This window comes from Girardinichthys multiradiatus, chromosome 18 (assembly GCF_021462225.1).
Source record: "Girardinichthys multiradiatus isolate DD_20200921_A chromosome 18, DD_fGirMul_XY1, whole genome shotgun sequence".
In the NCBI taxonomy this organism is placed as follows: Eukaryota; Metazoa; Chordata; class Actinopteri; order Cyprinodontiformes; family Goodeidae; genus Girardinichthys; species Girardinichthys multiradiatus.
The window spans coordinates 11,687,141-11,709,567 of NC_061810.1; the positions used below are offsets into that span (position 1 = coordinate 11,687,141).

Consider the following 22,427-nt stretch of genomic DNA (forward strand, 5'->3'; position numbering starts at 1 on the left):
CAGGTCGTGCTGAAAAATGAAATCTTCATCTCCATAAAGCTTTTCAGCAGATGGAAGCATGAAGTGCTCCAAAATCTCCAGATAGCTAGCTGCATTGACCCTGCCCTTGATAAAACACAGTGGACCAACACCAGCAGCTGACACGGCACCCCAGACCATCACTGACTGTGGGTACTTGACACTGGACTTCTGGCATTTTGGCATTTCCTTCTCCCAGTCTTCCTCCAGACTCTGGCACCTTGATTTCCGAATGACATGCAGAATTTGCTTTCATCCGAAAAAAGTACTTTGGACCACTGAGCAACAGTCCAGTGCTGCTTCTCTGTAGCCCAGGTCAGGCGCTTCTGCCGCTGTTTCTGGTTCAAAAGTGGCTTGACCTGGGGAATGCGGCACCTGTAGCCCATTTCCTGCACACGCCTGTGCACGGTGGCTCTGGATGTTTCTACTCCAGACTCAGTCCACTGCTTCCGCAGGTCCCCCAAGGTCTGGAATTGGCCCTTCTCCACAATCTTCCTCAGGGTCCGGTCACCTCTTCTCGTTGTGCAGCGTTTTCTGCCACACTTTTTCCTTCCCACAGACTTCCCACTGAGGTGCCTTGATACAGCACTCTGGGAACAGCCTATTCGTTCAGAAATTTCTTTCTGTGTCTTACCCTCTTGCTTGAGGGTGTCAATAGTGGCCTTCTGGACAGCAGTCAGGTCGGCAGTCTTACCCATGATTGTGGTTTTGAGTGATGAACCAGGCTGGGAGTTTTAAAGGCCTCAGGAATCTTTTGCAGGTGTTTAGAGTTAACTCGTTGATTCAGATGATTAGGTTCATAGCTCGTTTAGAGACCCTTTTAATGATATGCTAATTTTGTGAGATAGGAATTTTGGGTTTTCATGAGCTGTATGCCAAAATCATCCGTATTAAGACAATAAAAGACCTGAAATATTTCAGTTAGTGTGCAATGAATCTAAAATATATGAATGTAAAATTTTCATCATGACATTATGGAAAATAATGAACTTTATCACAATATGCTAATATTTTGAGAAGGACCTGTATGTTGAGCAAGGCTAGCATTGGAGAAGCCACCAAAAAGGCTTAGAGTAGCTCTGGAGGAGCTGCCAGAGATCCATAGCTCAGGTGGTGGAGTCTGTTCACAGGAAAAGTATTAGTGGTGCACTCCACAAATTTGGCCTTTATGGGAAAAGTGTCAAAACAAAGTCCCGTTGTTAAAAGAACACCATTAGAAGTTCTTATTGCAGTTCACTAAGCCGGTGTTTTCCAACCCTGATCCTCAAGGCACACTGCCCTGCATGTGTTAGGAGTTTCCCTGCTTTAACACACCCGATTTAGATGATTGCAGTTCAGCAAAAGCCTGTTAATCACTCAAATGAAATCTGAAACAAGGAAACATCTAAAACAAGGGGGGCAGCATGCCTTGAGGACCAGGGTTGAAAAACATTGCACTAACCATGTAAGGAACACAGCAAGGTGATCTGGTCAGATGAGATCGAAAGTGGTTTTGGCCTACATGCAAAATGCATTCATAGTGGAAAACACCGCGCATCATTCCAAGAACACCCAGCCCATGGTGAAGTATGGTAGAGGTAGCATCATGCTGTGGTGGTGTCTTTCTTCAGCACGGTGCAAGGAAGCTGGTCAGAGTTTTTGGAAGGACTGGCAGCAAGGGCAATGATGGAAGAAAAACTTGTTAGAGGCTAGGAAAGACTTGGGACTGTGGTTAAGGTTCAACTTCCAGCAGGACAACCGACACTTCATTTGCAACCAGAGTTCAAATGGAACGATTTGAATACATTTCTGAAAAACAACCTTTTATTTAGTCACCACTCATTGCAATGCTGGACAATAAACTCTACTTTTCATACAGAACATTGCAAAAAAAACAACAAAAAAAACCCAGCTCTGCAGTCATACATGAGGGCAGTCAAATTGTAAATACAATCAAGGACGGCTAGTTGGAGGAGCTGACCGATCCGAGTACAGTGTGGGACAGACATGATTAGAACACCGAAGGCCACTGGCAGATTGGACACAACTCGTGTTTACTCCGTTTGTAAACACACACAACTCTGCAGAAGAGCACATAGCATACAAAACGCATCGATTCCTGCTGGGGGACCATACAAAAGAATCGAGACAGAGTTTTGTGTTTGCAGTGTTGTCATCAGCAGCAGCAGCAGTAAACACGGAGAGCAACAGTAACATTGATGATAGCAGGAGGACAGAACACTTCAGCGTCACTCGATGTCGATCCGCCTCTGGATCGGCACGAGTGTCCTCACAGGTGCTGGGAGAGGGGCGGCTGCCCTTCCCTCCCCCTCGACAGGCTCTGAGAAGCAGAGACATGCTCACTGAAAGCCTGGTGAACAAACAGGCTACTGGCTGTGCTTTTTCTAAACATGAACAAGATGCCAAACCAGAGAAAAAGGGTGTTAAGGCAGAGAGGATGAGCTGAGCTTCTCAAAGAAGACCAGACAGATTTAGAAGACATAAATCTTGTCTCTCTGAACAGTGTCAAGGTCGTCGTCCATAGTCAGGAGGACCTATGAGGGAGAGAGACGAAATTCCAACATGTGTTGAGCGCTGCATCAGCTTTAAACAATGATATTTTTCTGATGGGAAACAAAAAGACAGCCAACATACCAGGAAGGAGCCAAACATAGCGATGGAGGACAGGAAGTGCCAAATGTCGTGGTCGTCAAAGAATGACAACAGGATGCAGTCTCTGTTGTGCTCTCGAGACTCTGCTGGAGTTTTCTGCATGCGGAAAGAAAACAGACATTCCTAACACTTCCTACAGTACCTCTTAATCTGAATTTCACTGAAAGGTTTATGAAATGGTGTCCATGTACTTTACAGTATATGCACTATTTGGTAGGGCTTTCTGTGACATGAATTACTGCATCAATGCAGCATGACATGAAGCCCATCAGCCTGTGGTTCTGCTAAGGTGCGATGGAAGCCCAGGTTGCTTTGATGGGTCTGGTGTCTCATCTTCCTCTTGACGATCCTCCATAGATTCTCTGTGGGGTTCAGCTCAGGCCAGTGTGCTGGATAATCAGGCGCAGTAACACCATGGTCACCTGAACCAGCTTTTGGTACCTTTGGTAGTGTGGACCAATACCTTTTCTGCTGGAAAATGAAATTAGCATCTCCGTAAAGCTTGTCAGCCCCATGAAGTTCTCTAAAAGTGTCCTGGTAGATGGCGGCATTGACTGTGGGGAACCCAGAGGACCGACACCAGCAGATGACATGACACCCTAAATCACCAGCGACTGTGCCTCTCCACTCCTTCTTCAGACTATGGGAACTTGATTTCCAAATGAAATGGAAGTAAAGTGCTCTTTTCTTCTGAAAAGAGCACTTTGGACTACTGAGAAACAGTCCAGTTATCTTTCTTTAGTCCAGGTAAGAGACTTCTGACTTCAGCTGCCACCCACACCTAGTGATTCTCCTTGAACTCTTGAATGAGCTTTTGCTCCACAACCCTCTCAGGACTGTGGCTTTCCCTGTTGCTTGTGCACTTTTTTCTTCCACTCAACTTTCCAATATACTTGGATAACATTTTTATCAATGACCTTCTGTGGCATACCCTCCTTGTGGAGGGTGCCAATAAGCTTCCCTATGAATGTGTATATAACATAATATTTTCTATTTAAAAACAATCCTTGTTTTAGTGGTTCAAAGTAATAAGATTTTCGGAGAAACTTGGATTTTGTTTTCATTAGCTGTTAAGCTGCAATCATCAAAATTAGCAAAAATAAATGCTTGAAATATATCCCTCTTTGTGTAATAAATATAAAAGCATTTCACTTTTTCCAAAACAGGATCTGATGAGTGAGCTGCTGACCTGCCAGGTGCTGAGACCCTGGAAGAAGAAGTACAGAGCAAACCCCCACACCACCGCCGTGAAGAGAATGCACACCAACGGCAGACACTTGATCCTCTCACCACTCCGCAGCTACAAAAAGGACAACCATTAAATATTGTTCACATATGATGATACGATGCTACTTGCATCAAAACACACACCTTCATAATGATGTAAAAGGCGAAGTAAAGCAGCAGGTTGCAGATGCCGATGGCCAGCAGGTAGGAGGCGAAGTCATTGGGTCTCACTATGAGCCCATAGGCAGCGCTGCAGAGATGGAACAAAAAATCCAGATGAAGCTCCAGATCATGGCTTTTAACGAAAGTGAGACACAGTGTGGCCACTTACAGAGACCAGTTGACTATATTACCCATCACAAGTAGCACCATACGGTCCTGAAGGGCAAAGAGCGAGGAGAAGATGCTAACATTTAACACAAGATCTAGAAAAGCTTTTACTAACTAGTTTATTCAGAGGTCATTTATTAACATAAGGCCGCAAAATGTTTAGGTCCTAACTCACGATGTACATGGGTCCACTGCACTGTCTGATGCAGTCTGTGTAGATCACATACACAATGCGGCGCAGGACGCCAGAGTCTATCAAACAACATCACAAACAGGCAAGAGAATAAAATCAATAAATGCATAATAAAAAGCAAACTTTCACTGTGTTTAGTTAAGAAAAATAAAAGATTACTGGGTGAAAAGTGTGGCAGAGTGATTTTGTCACGTTACAATCAGTAACATCAAGGAGAGCATTAATCAGAGAGCCATTCAGGAGTCCCCATGTACCTTTGGAGGAGCTGCAGAGATCCCCAGCTCAGGTGGGAGAATCTGTCCACAGCTATTAATGGTGCACTTCATTAATCTGGTTTTTATGGAAGAGTGCAAAAATAAAAAGCAACTGCTGAAAAAAAGCCATAAGATGTCCTCTTTGCAATTTGCCTTAAGTCACGTGGGGGACACAGCAAACACAATGGCCAAGGTGCTCATTTCAGATAAGAGCAAAGTTGAATTTTTGGGCCTGAAAGTTAAATGCTATGTGTGGGAGAAAACTGAAACTGCAGATCCTTGTGAATATAACATTCCCACTGTGAAGCATGGTGGTGGCAACATCATGCTGTGGGTGCTTTTCTCTAGCAGGGAGAGAACAACTGGCTAGAGAAATGGAGGTTTACCTTCCTGCCATCACATAAATATTCCAACAAAAACGCAATAAAGTTTATGAAAGTAATGTGATAAAAAGTGAAAAGTTTCAGAAGTATTTTTAAGACTCCATATTACCATTAGAAAGAGGAGCGTAAAACAAGCTTTACTGGAAACGTTCCAGTTCTACTGCAGCACTTCTTGACTGAAAGCACTTATTGTTTGAACACATTTTCAATGCAGTTTATCAGAGATGTAAGATGAGGCGTTAACTGAATGTAAAATGTTGAAAACGGCATACGATTCAATCAAACACAAACTACATTTTTAGGATTTTGACTCAAGTGTGTTTTGGTTCTTGCTGTGATCCTACCGAGCCGCCATCGGCCCATGTAGTAGAGCTGCGTGCTGAGGAGCAGGGTGGCCAGAATGTGGATCACAGAAAAAACGATCCAGAACACAGTGTTTCCTCTCCCAAACACCTGCAAAAAATGAAATTAAAATAAAACAGACCGCCGTAATTAGGTGGTGTGCTCAATCAACAGGAGCCGGACCATGGCTTGTGTGAGTTGTGTGTGTGTGCGAGCGTACCACTCCCAGCACAGAGAAGAAGATGACAGCAGCCAGACAGGCGTAGGCGGTGTAGGCACTGGCGTTGATGTCGGGGTGCCTCTTCTGATACAGCTTCAACATGCACAGGCCGGCGATCATGTACATGAAGGAGGTGTCTGCAAGGGAGCAAAATGACAACGTAAGCATCTTTCATGGATATGGTCTTAGAGGATATGACAGGACCATCACAGTAGTCATTTAGATGAATAGCATACTGGAAATGGCTCAAAAAGATAAATGATGGTTCCAGATTCTTCATAAGTAAGTTTGCAAAACTCAGACCTACAGTGTAGGTCATCCTGTTATAGCTAACCACTTCCTGGTTAACCGTCATCCTTCATTGTACATGTGTGACCTAGGACAGACAAACATGAACAAGCAGACATAAACCCTCATTTGACTGGAGAGCAAGCATGCCATTCTTACCAAACTGGAAGTTAGTGTAGTTGGGACAGACATGGTAGCACGCACTTAGCAGGCCCTCCATCATCAGAGCAGTTCCCATGGCGTAGTACACACCAAAGTGCTTTGGGATACCGCACTCCTACAGAAGAAAGAAAAATGAAGCATTACAATAACTTGAGCCACAGAGTTCCGTGTAACAAACATCAGCTTGGCGGCAGGATTCTCACCAGCGCGCTGAGATCATTGCGAAGCAGAGCTCGATTGTTCATGACGTCTCTCTTAAGGACGATGAGGAGGAAGAGGAGTCCCAGCATCACGTAGCCGAGGTTACTGAGGATGTTGTTGAACGCACTGCGCAGACAAGGTGTTTCGCAGCTAGATGAGCCTTTGTATTATTGCTACGATAGTGAAAGCATTACACTGGCATGCAGGATGAAACACACCTTAGAGCTCCCAGGGGGTGGGCACACAGGAAGTTATAGTAGCAGATGTCCTGGTTTCCTGTCACATTGACAACCTGAGGGCCAGAGATTAAAGCACCATGTGAATGTTTCGAAAGGCTGCCTGATAACACTTTGAAGCCACGCTGTTTCAGCATGCGTGTTTGTTTCTCATCAGCGTACCGTCTGATATGTGATGACCAGCTGGATGACTGGTAGCGCATAGAACACGGCTATAGTAGCAATATTCCTGAGGAGAGAACGAATGCGATATTAATTACGACAGGACCAATCGTCTACATTTTGTTAATCTATGAAATTTTATGGCCTCTTTCGGTTTCTATCAACATGTGCCAGATCACCTATGAGGGCATGACCTCAGGGTGTACATAGCTGTCCCTGGATGTGTAGAAGGCCTTTGTTTCTCAATGACCGTGGCTCATTCAAACAGTGCACTCACCAGAAGTAGATTTGGTATTTCTTGCTGAGGACCCTCTTGTCTTTGCGAGCCAGGTCAGCCACGCACAGGTACTTCTGTGATAAGAAGAAGGAATGAGAAGTCATCAGGACAAGCAGCCAACAAAGAAAACTCCACTTTAATGAAGAGCATCTGTCAATATCCGGTTTTAAATCATTGGATTTAGATCTGGGCTCTGTATATGCTTTAATCTAAATCGTCCAGCCTCCAGGCCTACGCTGAGAATAGCATCCCCACAGCATGATGCAGCCACCACCTGTTAGTGATCTCTAACAAACTTATACAGAGAATTCAAACCATGCATCTTTTTCCTTCTTCACAATTACACACTACTTTCTGTTGATCCATCATAGGAAATACCGTTAACATTTGTGACAACAGAAGAAACGTTTTTCAGTGAATTGTATGAACTCCAGACTTGAGTGCAGGTGTATCAGAAGTAATAACGATGGTGAGGTGTACCTTGGTGCGGACGATGTTTTTGTCCGAGTCAATGTCGCCCAGCGTGTCGTAATCGTCCTCCTCCACAGAACTTAAAGATTCCTGCCTGCTTCGTGCGACGCTGTCCAATGATCGCTCTGAAGGGGGGAGAGAGACAGTTCAGCTGATTGGACACACACTGTGAGCAATCGAGTGATCGGGTATGAAAAGACAACGGCAAACGGATGCATAAGGGCTTAAATGCATCGTGAATTTCAGAAATGATTGGTACTCTGAATCACTTCACATTTAATTTGGGTTGCATCACATAACAAATCCATCCCATTTCTGGAATCTAGCTCCCATTTGTGTGTGATTAGCACGGTGCTGATTGGTTTGGAGCAAATCTGGGGACGGATTTGGGAAAGTGCGCGACAGGGTGTCACCAATGCGGACGGCTATGTGGTGAAGGTGACTGAAGAATGGTCGCCGTTTGAAAGGCTCCTGCCCTGATGAACAAACACAGAATAGCAGTGAGGCCAGCCGCCGGCCACGCCACAAGGAGATGCTTCCGGGTGACCGATGAGCTAAAGACAGGGTGCTGTGTCCGTTTGAGCTCATACCTATGTATCCATAGTTGTTGTCGGTCGATGTAGCACTGTCAGTGATGGCCTCGGAGCTCAGCGTGCTGCCGTTGTCAGCTGGCAGAAGAAAATCTGTTTTAAAAAAAGCCTCCAACAAAGGAACGTCCTTGCATGAAGCATCAGTTCCCAACTCACCAAAGGAGCCATATTCATACGGTGAAGCTGGAGTCTTGCCTGTAACAAAGATAAACACATTTACTGAGCCAGAAGAGGCTGTTTCAAACACATCTCACATTAAAACACACAGGCACTACTGCAGCCAATACTAACACCACACGAGCTGGTAGTCCACAAACACACAGAGATGACAGATGCAGAAATGCATGCAGCAGTCTGGTCTCAGGATTGGTGTTTTTTTTTGAGGGGTCAAATGTCTTAAAATCTGGGTTTAGTTAAAGAAAGGCTTTGCACAAGTACACTGCTCAAAAAAATAAAGGGAACACTCAAATAACATCCTAGATCTGAATAAATGAAATATTCTCATTGAATACTTTGTTCTGTACAAAGTTGAATGTGCTGACAACAAAATCACACAAAAATTATCAATGGAAATCAAATTTATTAACCAATGAAGGCCTGGATTTGGAGTCACACACAAAATTAAAGTGGAAAAACACACTAGAGGCTGTTCCAACTTTGATGTAATGTCCTTAAAACAAGTCAAAATGAGGCTCAGTATTGTGTGTGGCCTCCACGTGCCTGTATGACCTCCCTACAACACCTGAACATGCTCCTGATGAGAAGGTGGATGGTCTCCTGAGGGATCTCCTCCCAGACCTGGACTAAAGCATCCGCCAACTCCTGGACAGTTTGTGGTGCAACGTGACGTTGGTGGATGGAGCGAGACATGATGTCCCAGATGTGCTCAATCGGATTTAGGTCTGGGGAACGGGCGGGCCAGTCCATAGCTTCAATGTCTTCATGTTGCAGGAACTGCTGACCCCCTCCAGCCACAAGAGGTCTAGCATTGTCCTGCATTAGGAGGAACCCAGGGCCAACCGCATCAGCATACGGTCTCACAAGGGGTCTGAGGATCTCATCTTGGTACCTAATGGCAGTCAGCCTACCTCTGGCGAGCACACTGCCCTCCAAAGAAATGCCACCCCACACCATTACTGACCCACTGCCAAACCGGTCATGCTGAAGGGTGTTGCAGGCAGCAGATCGCTCTCTACGGTGTCTCCAGACTCTGTCACGTCTGTCACATGTGCTCAGTGTGAATCTGCTTTCATCTGTGAAGACCACAGGGCGCCAGTGGTGAATTTGCCAATCCTGGTGTTCTCTGGCTAATGCCAAGCATCCTGCACAATGTTGGGCTGTGAGCACAACCCCCATTTGTGGACGTCGGGCCCTCATAACATCCTCATGGAGTCGGTTTCTAACAGTTTGTGCAGACACATGCACATTTGTGGCCTGCTGGAGGTCATTTTGCAGGGCTCTGGCAGAGCTCCTCCTGTTCCTCCTTGGACAAAGGTGGAGGTAGCGGTCCTGCTGCTGGGTTGTTGCCCTCCTACAGCCTCCTCCACGTCTCCTGGTGTACTGGCCTGTCTCCTGGTAGCATCTCCAGGCTCTGGACACTACGCTGACAGACACAGCAAACCTTCTTGCCACAGCTCGCATTGATGTGCCATCCTGGATGAGCTGCACTACCTGAGCCACTTGTGTGGGTTGTAGAGTCCGTCTCATGCTACCACGAGTGTGAAAGCACCACCAATATTCAAAAGTGACCAAAACATCAGCCAGAAAGCATAGGTACTGAGAAGTGGTCTGTGGTCCCCACCTGCAGAACCACTCATTTATTGAGTGTGTCTTGCTAATCACCAAAGATTTCCCCCTGTTGTCTATTTCATTTGAACAACAACATGTGAAACTGATTGTCAATCAGTGTTGCTTCCTAAGTGGACAGTTTGATTTCACAGAAGTTTGATTTACTTGGAGTTATATTGTGTTGTTTAAGTGTTCCCTTTATTTTTTTCAGCAGTGTATTCATACATTCTCATTACAACTTCAAACTTTACGGTATTTTTATGGGATTTTCTGGGACATACCAGAACAAAGCAGCACATACTGGTAAAATCTGAAACGTGTGGTGGTTTGTATTCATCCCCCTTAGTCAATACTTTCTGAAACTGCCAGTATTTACAGCTGCAGGTCTCTGGGGGTTTGTTTCCACCAGCTTAACAAAGCTACAGACTGAACTTTTAGCCCAGTCTTCTTTGCAAACCAACTCATGCTCAGTCAGATGGACAGTGTCTGTGAACAGCAATTTTCAAGATTCTCAATTAGATTCAGGTATGGACTTTGACAAGACCATTTTAACATAGGTGCTGGTTTTGGATCGTTGTCCTGCTGGAAGCTGAACATACAGCCTTTTGCATCCTCCGACAGGTTTTTTTCCAGGCCTGCTAGGAAACGTTTTCTCCCATCTGAGCTGTGTACCCTCTGGTCTTTTTCTCCCGTCTCAAAATTATGTGCTAGATAGTGTTGGTATGTCACATAAAACACCAATAAAAATCATTAAAGTATCAGATTTGTGGCTGCAACGTGTGAGAACATGTAAAAGAATGAACGAGGTTTTGTGAAGTTTTGATCAGTGTTAGTTACTTTACAAACAAAAAAAAAAACTACAAACAAATCCTATTGCAGGGCACTGTATGAGTGACAGATGTCACAAAAAATGTAAAGCCTTTACTCCCAGAGCAGTGAATGTTGCATTCCTGCAGAAATTGTAAGCCTGCATCTGATTGAGGCCTGAAAACAAAACTTTTGGAACCACAGAGCTCAGCAGCAAATCCAGCTCTTCCTTTCAACAGAGGATGCTATAACTCCAGAGAGCTCTGGTGAGTTTAGGTATGCAAGCTAAAGCGTGCAGAGCGACTGCAGACAAGCCAAACAAGTGTGAGAAGGAGGAGCGAGTGCACAAGAAGAGTGACTGTGTCATTATACCATCGCCGTTCTTCCCAAGAAGGGAGGCTGAACCACACAGGGAGAGAAGGTCAAAGACACACAGTGAGTAAAACACAAACATACAGTGCTATACTGAACAAATCAGAAGAATGGGTTAAGATATTTAATTTAAGTCATCTAAGATTTGCTTCTTTAAAAAAAAAAAAAGAAAAATCAGCGAGGAGCTGGGTTACCTGTCTCAGCAGGCGAAATGTCGGGGGGGTTCTCAAACACCTCTCTCCTTTTCATTCTGCAGAAAAAGGAAAATCCAATTAAAGAGATTGAGTTCAACAAAGTTTCAGTCATTACTTGCAGGCTTACACTCATCGATAAGTGATCTGACACTTTCTTTGAATACTAAGAACATTTCAGTTGTGTTTTTACATAAACAGACATCTGATGGCTTTTTTACAATGCTATCTTCACCTCTGTAACAGCTTTCAATCATTAACAGTGGAGAATGTTCCTCTTATGGCTCTGGTTTGGGTTTTTACCTTTGCTTTTTACAGTTTGGGAATTGTCAAGGCATTTCCTATTAGTCAACTAATGGTTTTTAAAAGGTCATTTTGACAATAAAAACTTTAAATCGAGTTATTAATACACACTTTTTATTAAGCCTACATTTCTGTTCTAAAATATGTGCATTGGTCTAATGTAATATTCTAATCTTAAATGTCAGGCCTTCTTTAGGCTCTAAGCAGAAAAATCACCATAATTAATGGGAAAAAAAGGCTTGAAAACACCAATCTGTGTGTAATTAATCTATATAATGTGTTTCACTTAGTGATGGAGTTTCTGAAATAAACAAACTTTTTAATAATATTCTAATGTATTGAATGGGTCGGTATGTGCCAGTTTTAGAGATCACTGAGTACATGCTGAGGAAGCTGTGTAGCTTCATGATGTATTCAGTATATTTCTGTGTTTTTTCAAGCCACTGTGGTCTTTGAGTGATGGTGCGCTCCATTTCTACTCGGAAGTCGGAATTTCTGACCTCCAAGTAGGAAATTGCAACGGGAACGCCCCTGAAAGTCTTAGAGAGTCGGAAAGTCGAGGCAACACAACTAAACCCGATTTCCACATTCAAGATGGCTGCTACTCACAGCAATAGTAGTAAAACGTTCTTACTTTAACCGTTTTTAGCAGTTCTTTATTATTTATGTAACATTTAGTTATTTAGTTTATCATTTAGTCCTTCGTACATGTGCTAGTTTTCAGCGTTTATAGGTCTAGATGTTTTAACTTTGTTTATATGGATGAAATAAAGCGTAGAACAGAGTTTATTATTATAAGACTGCTGTTACAGTTGCTAACAATAAGCAGCAGGAAACTGGAACGCTACAACTCGAAGATGACGTAAACTCCAACTTCCCAATTCCGACTTCCAAGGTTAATGGAACGCAGCATTACTTTATTAAGACAATGACGCCAATTAAGGCTTCAGGTGTTAATTAGTCGCATTAATTATCACTGTTAATATTACCTCATAGGATTGAACTATAACCCTTCATAACCCACATAACCCTTGATTTGAATAAGGAAAAACGGCCGTTCTCCCTTCGTAATTATGAAGCGGCTGAAACAACTGAAGAATGTTACCGCTTGTTTTCCACGCAGGCAACCAGCAGAGTTAACACGTAGAATGAGAGGAAGATCCCCAGACAGAACAGCATGCCGATCACATACTTCTCGGCTGTGGAGAAAAACACATACACTGAAAAACTTCAAACTTGGTAAACTTCAAAGTTTACATAATGTATTTAAACACGCTGATGTTGAATTAAGAGTGGAGCTTTTGTGTGCAACAAAAACCCAAAACAAGTAGCCTTAGCGTGGAATTTCCCTGGATATTTTTCCGTCTTGGCTCCTGCGTATATGTGTGACCAATGTTTTATTAACACATGTGGCTTACAGTTAATGGCAGGTGAGACCACCACGTTGAGGTCCTTAGTGCGGTTGCCAGCGTCGATCAGCACATCACCCCGCAGGGGGTAGAAACGCAGCGGGCCGCCACACGCCTCGTCCTCCGTTTTTACAACTACGACCACGTAGAAGCTGTTGCTGGGAAAATCCTTCCTCTGGATTCCAGAAAGAGGCACAAGGTGATAGGAGACGCGTTCTTTATCATAAGGGTCGCAGCAAAATGGTTTTTGATTTAGTTTAATGCAAGGATGTTAAAAAGCAATTACCTGCACAGTGATGGCACCTTTTTTCGTCATAGTCTGATACATCCCAATAAAGGCCACGTTGTTGTCAAGGTCATAGACAGGGCACTGCAAGGAGCGGAAAACAGAAAATGAAATGACTTGTCTACTCTAGACTAAAATACATTTGTAAAAACAGATTTCATTAAAAAAAGACAGATACAAGAAAAAGAAAGGAAAACATTGGAGGCAGAGGTCTGACGTGAGAAAGCAAATATACAGAGGAGGAAGAGGATATATACACAGAACACATGACAGTCCAAACTATACCTGGATGTCCTGAACAGACATGACAGAGCAGGGGAAGTTCACGTCTGAGTTGACTTTGACGATGACCGTATCCACCCCGTCAGGAAAGACATATTTAAAGAACTGAGAGTAAAGACAAAAACAGGAATCATTAGCAGGCAGTTAAATAAAATCACTCTGTGGTTACCCAGCCTAAGAGTTTGCATTCAAAATGTGGGACTTTGGCTGGGTTTACAAATTACTTCCAAACTACCCTGACTTTACTGATTTTGCTGGAAAACCTGCCTTACTGGTTTCAATCTGAAAACCTATTCTCCCAAATTCAGATGCTTTTTATAACAAGGACCATTTTAGTGGATAGAAGGCATTCCAAGCACCATCATGCTGAAACATGTCAACACGTTACTACAAATATGACTTAGAAAAAGAAAATCTTCTTATCCAATGGCACTATTTGATTAACTGAAGGTCGTCGCTTAATTATGGCTTCCATTTTCCCCCAGAAACATTTTTAGGGGAACCTAAAAATTGGATTTCAAGCAGGGAAAGTCCATGTTTCCCCGTCCTATTAACCCTGACCAAGATGGCTGACTTGTATATAAACACCTGTGATAGCCACAGTCAAAGAAAAAAAGATTTTTGAGGTTTTGACAATTTCTATCTCATCATATTTGTCCCACTCATAAGGTTAGACAACTTCCTTTAGTAAACGTGTAGCTAATCAAAGTATAAAATGCAGAGAAACCCACTGCTACTAGCTTGTTTTGCTAACAGCAGTTAGCCTGGCCACTCAGTATATCAATCAGAACATCCGAGTGAATTTCAAACTTGAAAGTGGAAGGCAGTTAGATTCGTTATGAAGTCATTCCCAGACCCAAGTTCTGACTTCAGAAGTAAATGGATCACACCAAAAGTAACCAGCAGTGTTTGTTCCTAGCTAAACGTTGTTATCTTCAGATTGTGATGGGAAAGGTTTTCCATGAACGGAAGATCAATGCGCTTATACAATACAGGTCTTTCAATAAAATGTAGATCTAGACCCTCTACACCCATCTAAGCCCAGATGGCCAAACACTGCTTCCTGTTTATGCGTGACATTCCTTCCAGCTGACACCTTTTCATGACCTTCTCTGCTTCACAGCTATGTATAGGTTAATAAATGATATAACAACTTATTAATGCAGTTTTTGTTTAAGGTCAGGGTAAGAGGTCGAGGTTATAATTAGGTTTGGATGTTAATGCACGAGCGCATGACACCTCTCATATTTTTGGCTGTTGTAGTTTTAGTTCTACATTAACATCTATTTGTTTTTGTTTACTATGCACATCACTGATCCCATTTCTTCTAAGTATCACTAAAAGCCGCCCTGCCACATGCACCATAGTTTTATTATGAATGAAAAGAATCTAGAAAAATTCTGAATTATTTTGTTAATCAGCAAACTAAAACCTTAAAACAATACCTACATGACAGCGTGATTTCATCCTATTATAATGCAACTCTGCCCATCACACACTTAAAGACGAACAATAAAACTAACAGGAAAGGCATCAAAGCACTGTCTCTCAAGTCAGTCTGATTTATTGCAGTGGCTTTTCAGGCTGAGCCTCCAGTTAGAGGAAGAAAATCTTCTTCACATGTTTTTATTTTCTGACTGTATTTTTTATAGTAAAGAAACAACAAAGTAGGAACAGCATTTTGCTGAACCAATAAAACACATCGACAGAGCGTGAAAGTCATAAAGTTCGTTTTTTTTTTCTTCTTATGTGCAGAAATGGGAAGAAAGATATTATTCTGCATTATAAGAAGTTGTGTAAAACGGGGAAATTCTTCCATTGTAGGAAAACATACTTTTCTTTCTTTTGTTTTAATTTGTCCTACAAGCACTCCACCCATACCTTGTCTGCTGAGGACGTTTCTATGACTACAGTAAAGACGCTTTTTGTAAAGTGAGGTTCATTATTCAAATAATAAACATTGCACAACCACGCTGGGTTACCTGAGGTTGGGAAGGTGATGCTGTGAAGCTGAATTTCTTGTCTGTCCTGTAATTGAGTTAAATATAGTAAGTCAGGTATACCAGAAGCTGTTTGTCGACACTGAGAATCACATAAAAGCCAAATCCATACAGCTAAGATCAAAGACAGCTGCTTGTAACAGCGTTATGATCAGATCACTCACTGCAGGGTGAAGCTTTCCACCCGGCTCACTCGGAGCTGGTAGTTTGTCCCCTGGCTCGACAGGGTGGACACGTCGACAAAGAAGAACTGGGTCTCAGACGCGGCCCGGGTTGGAGGCTGGCACAGCGTCCGGCCCACGTGTTTGTAGGGGTACTTCCTCTGATAGCTGGAGAGCAAACACACGCTTGGTGAAGTCAGAGAGAGGAGAACACGGCTTTAACTACCCCGCCGATGAGTTAGGCTTTGAGATTAGGTTAATTACCCAGAAATAAAAGCTTCATTTTACAGAATGATGAGCCACTTAAAATGATGGGAAAAAAACGTAAAAGCTTGTATTGTTACATTAGAGAGATTCCTTCTAGCAGATTAATTTTGCGTGAACATATTCTCATACTGGATCCTTTGGTTTTACAGCATAATGATAAATATTAGAAAACCACCGCTGCTGTAAATTTCCATATAACATACAAAACATATCCTACAATGTGATGACAGGGAGAAAAATAACATTAAGTTGCTTATTTACAGCAACAGCGGTTCCTCATATCAGCCCTGGTGGCTCTCTCTCCGAGGAGGAACTGAAAGTTCAAGGTTCATTAATGAGCCATTGAAACACATCCAGCCACGAGGGCGCAAGAGCAGAAGGACGGCAAGGTAATTCAGAAGTTGCACAACCAAAAGACACAAGACAAAGATCACATAATGAAACTGCGGAGGGCAGCATAAAAAGTACTGAACTCCAAACGTATCACAAATTCCCAGATTATGTAAAATTACAGGAGCGCCCTCTAATCTCCAGCACGATAAAGACTGGGTTCTGCTGATTCCTTCCCACAAAATACGGTGCTTTATCAAGGTTATGTGTGACAAACCAAAGTGTTGCATATGTGTGAAGTTAAAGGAACATAATTGGGTCTAAAGCGTTTTATTATAAATAAAATTCAAAATGTTTTGACATGTATTTACAGAGATGCCCTTTAAATAAACTCCAGCATAACCAGATGTCTTCAGAAGTCACCTAACTAGTAAACAGAGTCCACCAGTGTGTAATATAATCTCAGTATAAATGCAGCTGCTCTGTGAAGGGCTCAAAACTTTATTAGAGGAGATTAGCAAACAAACAGCGACATGAAGACCAGTTAACACAGCAGACAGATCAGGTTTGTGGAGAGAGACTATGTTATTAAATGATGGCCCAAACTTCTCAGAGAGCACTGCTCAATCCATCACCTACACAAAGGAAAACGTTTGGGACAGCTGTAAACCCACCAAGACACGGCTTTCCACCTAAACTGACCGTCTGCTCAAGGGCGGCATCAATAAGCGAAGAAAGAAAGCCATTCCTGAAAGAAATCCATACAAATTCCGATCTGCAGTTTACTTCAACATGTGGAAGAAGGTATTCTGCACAGATGAGACCCAAACTAAACTTTTAAGCCAATTTACAAAATGCCAAGCGTGGTGAAAAACTGAAACTGCTCTTCACCTCAGCCTGAACATACCATCCCTACATCAAGATGTGGTGTTGGTGGTGGTGGCAGCATAATAATGTGGGGATGGAGGGACATGTGATGTGGTCAGAGTTGATCAGAAGATTGGTCCTAGAAAAAAAATAACTATCTAAGGCGGCAAACATATTACTTGAGATTGGAGCGGTTCAGATCGAAGCGTATGCATTGTTTAGAACCTCCTAAATCCTACCGATAATAGGTGGCAGTATGTTTTCACGGTGTATGAATACTTTTACAAGAACACATTTATGAGAGTCACAGGTACTGTTTACAGTTCTCTACCACATGAGCTGAAGTCATAATTGTTTACTTCATAGAAAGGAGCAAACTGACCTACCATCAATAACGTGTTATAGATCTGTAGTACACTTTCTATAAAATACTTTGTTTAGGTGAGAAAAAAAAAAAAAAATCAGATGATGACATTAAAGTGAGAGGTACTCACAGGCCTCTAAGAATGAGGGGGACTTGAAAAGACATCACAGCTTGCTTTTGCCGAATGACAAACAGAATAGGACTCTCCAGTTGCTGCTGCAGCACATCCACGGTCACACGCACCCCCTCCGTCTGAAAGGAACAACAATAAATCACCATCTCGTTAACTGGACACCAGATTCTTGGCTAAGAAGAGGCAAACTCACCTTGTTCCTGGAGATGGTGTGATTAAACGCATAGATGGTCTGGTTTTTGCTTGTAACCGTGTCATTATAGGTCACATCAAACTCTGCTTCCTTTTGGACCACAGATTTAGGATCCCCAACCGTCCCAGCGCCACAGGCTAACTGGGTCACACAGAACCAGAACACAGCTGCCAGCCCCGGTCGTATCCAGCAAAGCGTGGGAAAACGCCTGCTTTTATGCCGAGATTTCCAGTAATTCCTTAACACCATGTTTGCCCGACACCGTCTTCCTCGACCGAGAACCGATAACTAAGCTTATTGCAGCCTGTGGGGGAATTTAGCTAAAGAACTCCACCCCATTAGGGAACAGGTAAATGGTGACGTCTAGTTGAACTGGGACACTTCCACACCAACAAAGAGCAGAAACACCAGCCGCTCCAAGCTACTCGACCAACTAAATCCACAGCGAAATGTTCAGACTCGCTACAGACTTCTTCTCCACAGCAACGTCCAAGCTAGCAGCTAAACAGGCAGAAACACGAAATTCAAGACGCTACATTGACCCTCCATTCCTCCGTCTATGTCGGAAGCTGTGCTAGCAGCTTGGAAGTATAAACGCCAGGATAGAGGCTCCTCTGGTTCGGTCACAGAGGGTCAGAATACAGAACCGCACATTTTACCTTTCTAGTCCTCCCCGCGTCCTAAACCCTTATCCGGGTCTACGCTAAAAGAAGCCAGTGCCAGATGAAAGGTCTAAAGGATGTTTACAATGCGAAAAAATCAGCTAGCGCCCTCTTCCACGTTCTAACGATAAACAAAACTCTATGCGACGTGATGACGTCACCGCGGTGCACAGCAGCAGCTGCCAAGGGGATTGGAAAATGACATTCAAACTATTTCATTTCATTTAACTTAGAATAGATTAAACTAATGAATTTTAACTAAAATACATTTGATTAAACAAAGCACAATTACAAGGTACCAAAATATTCATTCAAGATAAACAAGAATTCTACTTAATTTAATTGAATTAAAAAAAGACTATTACGAGAAAATAAACCAAAATGAACTTGATTTAAATTAAGCAGAATCACAGGGCACAAAACGTAAAAATACACGTCATTAATATTAATTGCATTTGTTTAGATTTAAAAAGAATAAAAAATACAGAAGACTCGATTAAAGTTAAATTGAAAGCACAAGTCACAACAACACATGCATTGTCAAAATGTATCTGACAATCAAAAACACCAAAAATATTTAAGAAAATTGTTCCTTCAAATAAACAGTTTAACCGACGTGCAGTTTGCTGATATCAAATGTCATGATGGTACATATGATTAATAGATTTTTATTTTAGTGTAACATGCAAATTTGCAATTCATACTCTGCATCAAGGACATGCCTTAAATGAATTTCATTCTAGTAAGATATGTATTTCTATGCAACAGTGTTTTAAACGAAGGACAAATCTGAATTAGGAAACGTGTCTTCTCTGGATGTTTTGCTGTATGCATCGAAATTTCCTCTTTTTAAGAAACGTGACCAGAAAAGTGTTTCTAACGGTCAGGGGCTCCTATTGAACACTTATGTGTTAAAAGTTATATAAATCCTTTGACATCATTTGACAAAATGACATCAGGTGATAGTTCCATTTAACTCGGCCTGTGCCATTAAGATCAAACAGCAGTAAGTACGTTCTAAAAGAGAAATCTACTTGTTAAAGGTTTGGTTAATGGCAAATGGCTGCTTTGTGATCGGTTTTGTTGCATGAACTCATATCTACCACTAGATGGCGGTGTCTACAACTTGCTTGGGGAGCTATGAGCTCCTAGAGCATTTTAAAACTGCAACAAGAAATGCATTCCTAAAAATGTTATCTGATTCTTATTACCTCCGCCAAGGAGGTTTTGTTTTTGATGATGTTGCTTTGTTTGTCTGTCTGTCTGTTTGCAATTGATTACACAACAAAGACAAGATATTTAATGTTCAAACTGCTAAACTTTATTGTTTGTTTGCAAAATATTCACTCATTGTGATTTTGATTCTTGCAACATGTTCCAAAAAAGCTGGGACAGGGGCATTTTTACCACTGTGTTGCATCACATTTACTTTTAACAACACTCAGTAACTGAGGACACTAATTATTAAAGGTTTGTATGTGGAATTCTTTCCCATTCTTGCTTGATGTACAATTTCAGTCTGTGGTCTCTGTTGTCATATTTTGCACTTCATAATGCACCACACATTTTCCATGAGAGACAGGTCTGGACTGCAGGCAGGCCAGCCTAGCAGCAGCACTCTTTTACCATGAAGCCATTCTGTTGTAACATGTGCAAAATGTGGCATGGCATTGTCTTGCTGAAAAAAGCAGGGACGTCACTGATAAAGACGTTGCTTGGATGGCAGCATGTGTTGCTCCAAAAACTGTATGTTCCTTTTAGCATTATTGGTGCCTTCACAGATGTGCAGGTTAGTCATGCCATGGGCACTAACCAATGGTTTGTCTATAGCAGCCCGGCCGTGTATATTGACCCTGTGGAGCTCCTGATTGACAGTTCTGGTGGAAACAGGAGAGTTGAGGTGCACATTTAATTCTGCCGTGATTTGGGCAGCCGTGGTTTTATGTTTTTTGGACACAATCCAGGTTACCACCCAAACATCCCTTTCAGACAGCTTCTTCTTGCGTCCACAGTTAATCCTGTTGGATGTGGTTCATCCTTCTTGGTGGTATGCTGACATTACCCTGGATACCGTGGCTCTTGATACATCACAAAGACTTGCTGTCTTGGACACAGATGCACCAGCAAGACATGCACCAACAATTTGTCCTCTTTTGAACTCTGGTATGTCACCCATAATGTTGTGTGCATTTCAATATTTTGAGCAAAACTGTGCTCTTACCCTGCTAATTGAACCTTCACACTCTGCTCTTACTGGTGCAATGTGCAATCAATGAAGACTGGCTACCAGGCTGGTCCAATTTAGCCATGAAACCTCCCACACTAAAATGACAGGTGTTTCAGTTTCATTGTCCAACCCCTGTAGATATTCCTTCAGATTCGTTGAATCTTTTGATAATTTTATAGACTGTGGATGATGAAATCCCTACATATCTTGCAAATATACATTAAGAAACATTGTTCCTAAACTGTTGGACTATTTGCTCACTCAGTTGTTCACAATGTGGTGAACCTTGCCCCATCCTTGCTTATGAATGACTGAGTCTTTAGGGGATGCTCCTTTTGTGTCCGGTCAGGGCACCTACCTGTTTTCAATTAACCTGTTAACCTGTCGAATGTTCCAAACAGGATTTGTTGTAGAATTCCTCAACTTTTTCCAGTGTTTTGTTGCCCCTGTCCCAGCAAGCATCAAATTCAAAATAAGTGAATATTTGCAAAACAAATAATAAAGCTTATCAGTCTGAGCATTAAATATCTTGTCTTTTTAGTGTATTCAATTATATATCGGTTGAACTATTTTTATGTAAGTTCTACATAATGTCCCAACTTCATTGGAATTTGGGTTGTAAAATTTCAGACAAGGTGTGTATTAGGACAAGGAACAGCTGATGAGATTTTGGTGGTGAAGTGGAGCACCATCTGGATCTATCTATCTATCTATCTATCTATCTATCTATCTATCTATCTATCTATCTATCTATCTATCTATCTATCTATCTATCTATCTATCTATCTATCTATCTATCTATCTATCTATCTATCTATCTATCTATCTATCTATCTATCTATCTATCTATCTATATTGACTCCTATGAAACTGTTTATGACAGTCAAGGCCTTTGCTTTGCACACATGTCACGTTTGCCTCCAAAGCGAAGCTCTTGAAGATGGGACACTACACTCGCGGTACCATAGATATCAATGAAACTCTTACTTCAGTTTTATCTGATATATTTGTGTGTACATGTGTCAATTATTCTTAATGGTCCTACAATATTCGAGCCATTGCATAATTAACCGCCTTAGTCTGTGAATACCACTTTGTGTAAATATTTCTTCTGTCACAAATTCTAAAAAGTAGTTGAGTATTTCCATTAGTTGTATTGATTCATTTTGTCTTTGTGTTATTAACATGGCGAACACCTTTAAAGATTCATGAAGTCCTCTGATCACACATAACGCAGCACTTTTGTAAGGAATCACTGAATCATGGGAACCAAAGTTATAATGCGCATTTCTCTGTCTCTACGGCAACCAAAATACGTTTTCGTGGATGAAGTCATTTGTTACGCCGATAGTTGCCATGGCTACAACCTAGAGAGGGCGCTGCGGAGGAGCCCCTCACGTAAAATGACGCAGGGCGGGGGCGTGCCCGGGATGCGCGCTGCGCTGGGCTGCTTGTTGTTCCCGCAGAGAGGCGAGAAGATGGCGGCCGTGTCTAGCGGAGGTGCTGCTGGGTCCGCTGCGGCCGCAATTACGCACCCTGCCCGAGCGACCCACGCAGGAATGGGCTCCCAGAACCGGGCCCCGCCGTCCTCTGGGATCAACCCCAGTAGTCGTACCAGCACGGCCAGCGGGTGCATCACTAATCCCGGGCACACTTCGGCCACCAGGCCCCCTCCAGCCCGAGTGGGCCACTACGAAATCGAGCGGACCATCGGCAAGGGAAATTTCGCGGTTGTTAAACTAGCCACACACATCATCACTAGAGCAAAGGTAAGATGAG

At 42.5% G+C, this 22,427-nt stretch overlaps 2 protein-coding genes across 8 annotated transcripts in view; one reads left to right on the forward strand and one right to left on the reverse strand.

The window, feature by feature from the left end:
* Positions 1-1,799: 1,799 nt before the first annotated feature.
* sidt2 (SID1 transmembrane family, member 2) lies at positions 1,800-18,555 on the reverse strand. 4 transcript variants are annotated; one of them, XM_047391931.1, is made up of 27 exons: positions 17,760-18,554; positions 17,564-17,685; positions 15,609-15,773; positions 15,427-15,472; positions 13,448-13,549; positions 13,163-13,246; positions 12,886-13,051; positions 12,573-12,666; positions 11,168-11,223; positions 10,974-11,000; positions 8,163-8,201; positions 8,007-8,084; positions 7,830-7,892; positions 7,426-7,541; positions 6,946-7,019; positions 6,669-6,735; positions 6,489-6,562; positions 6,273-6,396; positions 6,067-6,184; positions 5,620-5,756; positions 5,402-5,510; positions 4,403-4,479; positions 4,229-4,275; positions 4,042-4,147; positions 3,860-3,970; positions 2,653-2,766; positions 1,800-2,552 (listed from the first exon to the last, which is right to left on the reverse strand). In XM_047391931.1, exons 1-27 carry the CDS (start codon positions 18,006-18,008, stop codon positions 2,490-2,492), a joined length of 2,628 nt encoding a protein of 875 aa, XP_047247887.1. In that variant the 5' UTR covers positions 18,009-18,554; the 3' UTR covers positions 1,800-2,489. The 4 variants fall into 4 exon arrangements, with proteins under 4 accessions (XP_047247887.1, XP_047247888.1, XP_047247889.1 ...); XM_047391932.1 differs by lacking the exon at positions 10,974-11,000 and having other exon boundaries at positions 17,760-18,555; XM_047391933.1 differs by lacking the exon at positions 7,830-7,892.
* Positions 18,556-22,046: 3,491 nt separating this feature from the next.
* The window catches only part of sik3 (SIK family kinase 3), a 47,885-nt gene continuing 47,504 nt past the window's right edge, over positions 22,047-22,427 (forward strand). For 3 of the 4 annotated variants that reach the window (XM_047391025.1, XM_047391028.1, XM_047391026.1), the window contains exon 1: positions 22,049-22,417. In XM_047391025.1, the coding sequence (XP_047246981.1) occupies positions 22,052-22,417 (366 nt within the window). In that variant the 5' untranslated portion in view covers positions 22,049-22,051. Of the gene's footprint in view, positions 22,418-22,427 lie in introns of all 4 variants that reach the window. The other variant, XM_047391027.1, reaches the window with a different exon arrangement.

Coding starts and splice junctions, on each gene's coding strand:
- sidt2 (XM_047391931.1), bottom strand. CDS start 18,008: ATGGTGTTAAGGAATTACTGGAAATCTCGGCATAAAAGCAGGCGTTTT. Junction 7,020..7,425: donor AAAACATCGTCCGCACCAAG/GTACACCTCACC, acceptor TTCTTATCACAG/AAGTACCTGTGCGTGGCTGA. Junction 6,563..6,668: donor TGGTCATCACATATCAGACG/GTACGCTGATGA, acceptor TCTGGCCCTCAG/GTTGTCAATGTGACAGGAAA.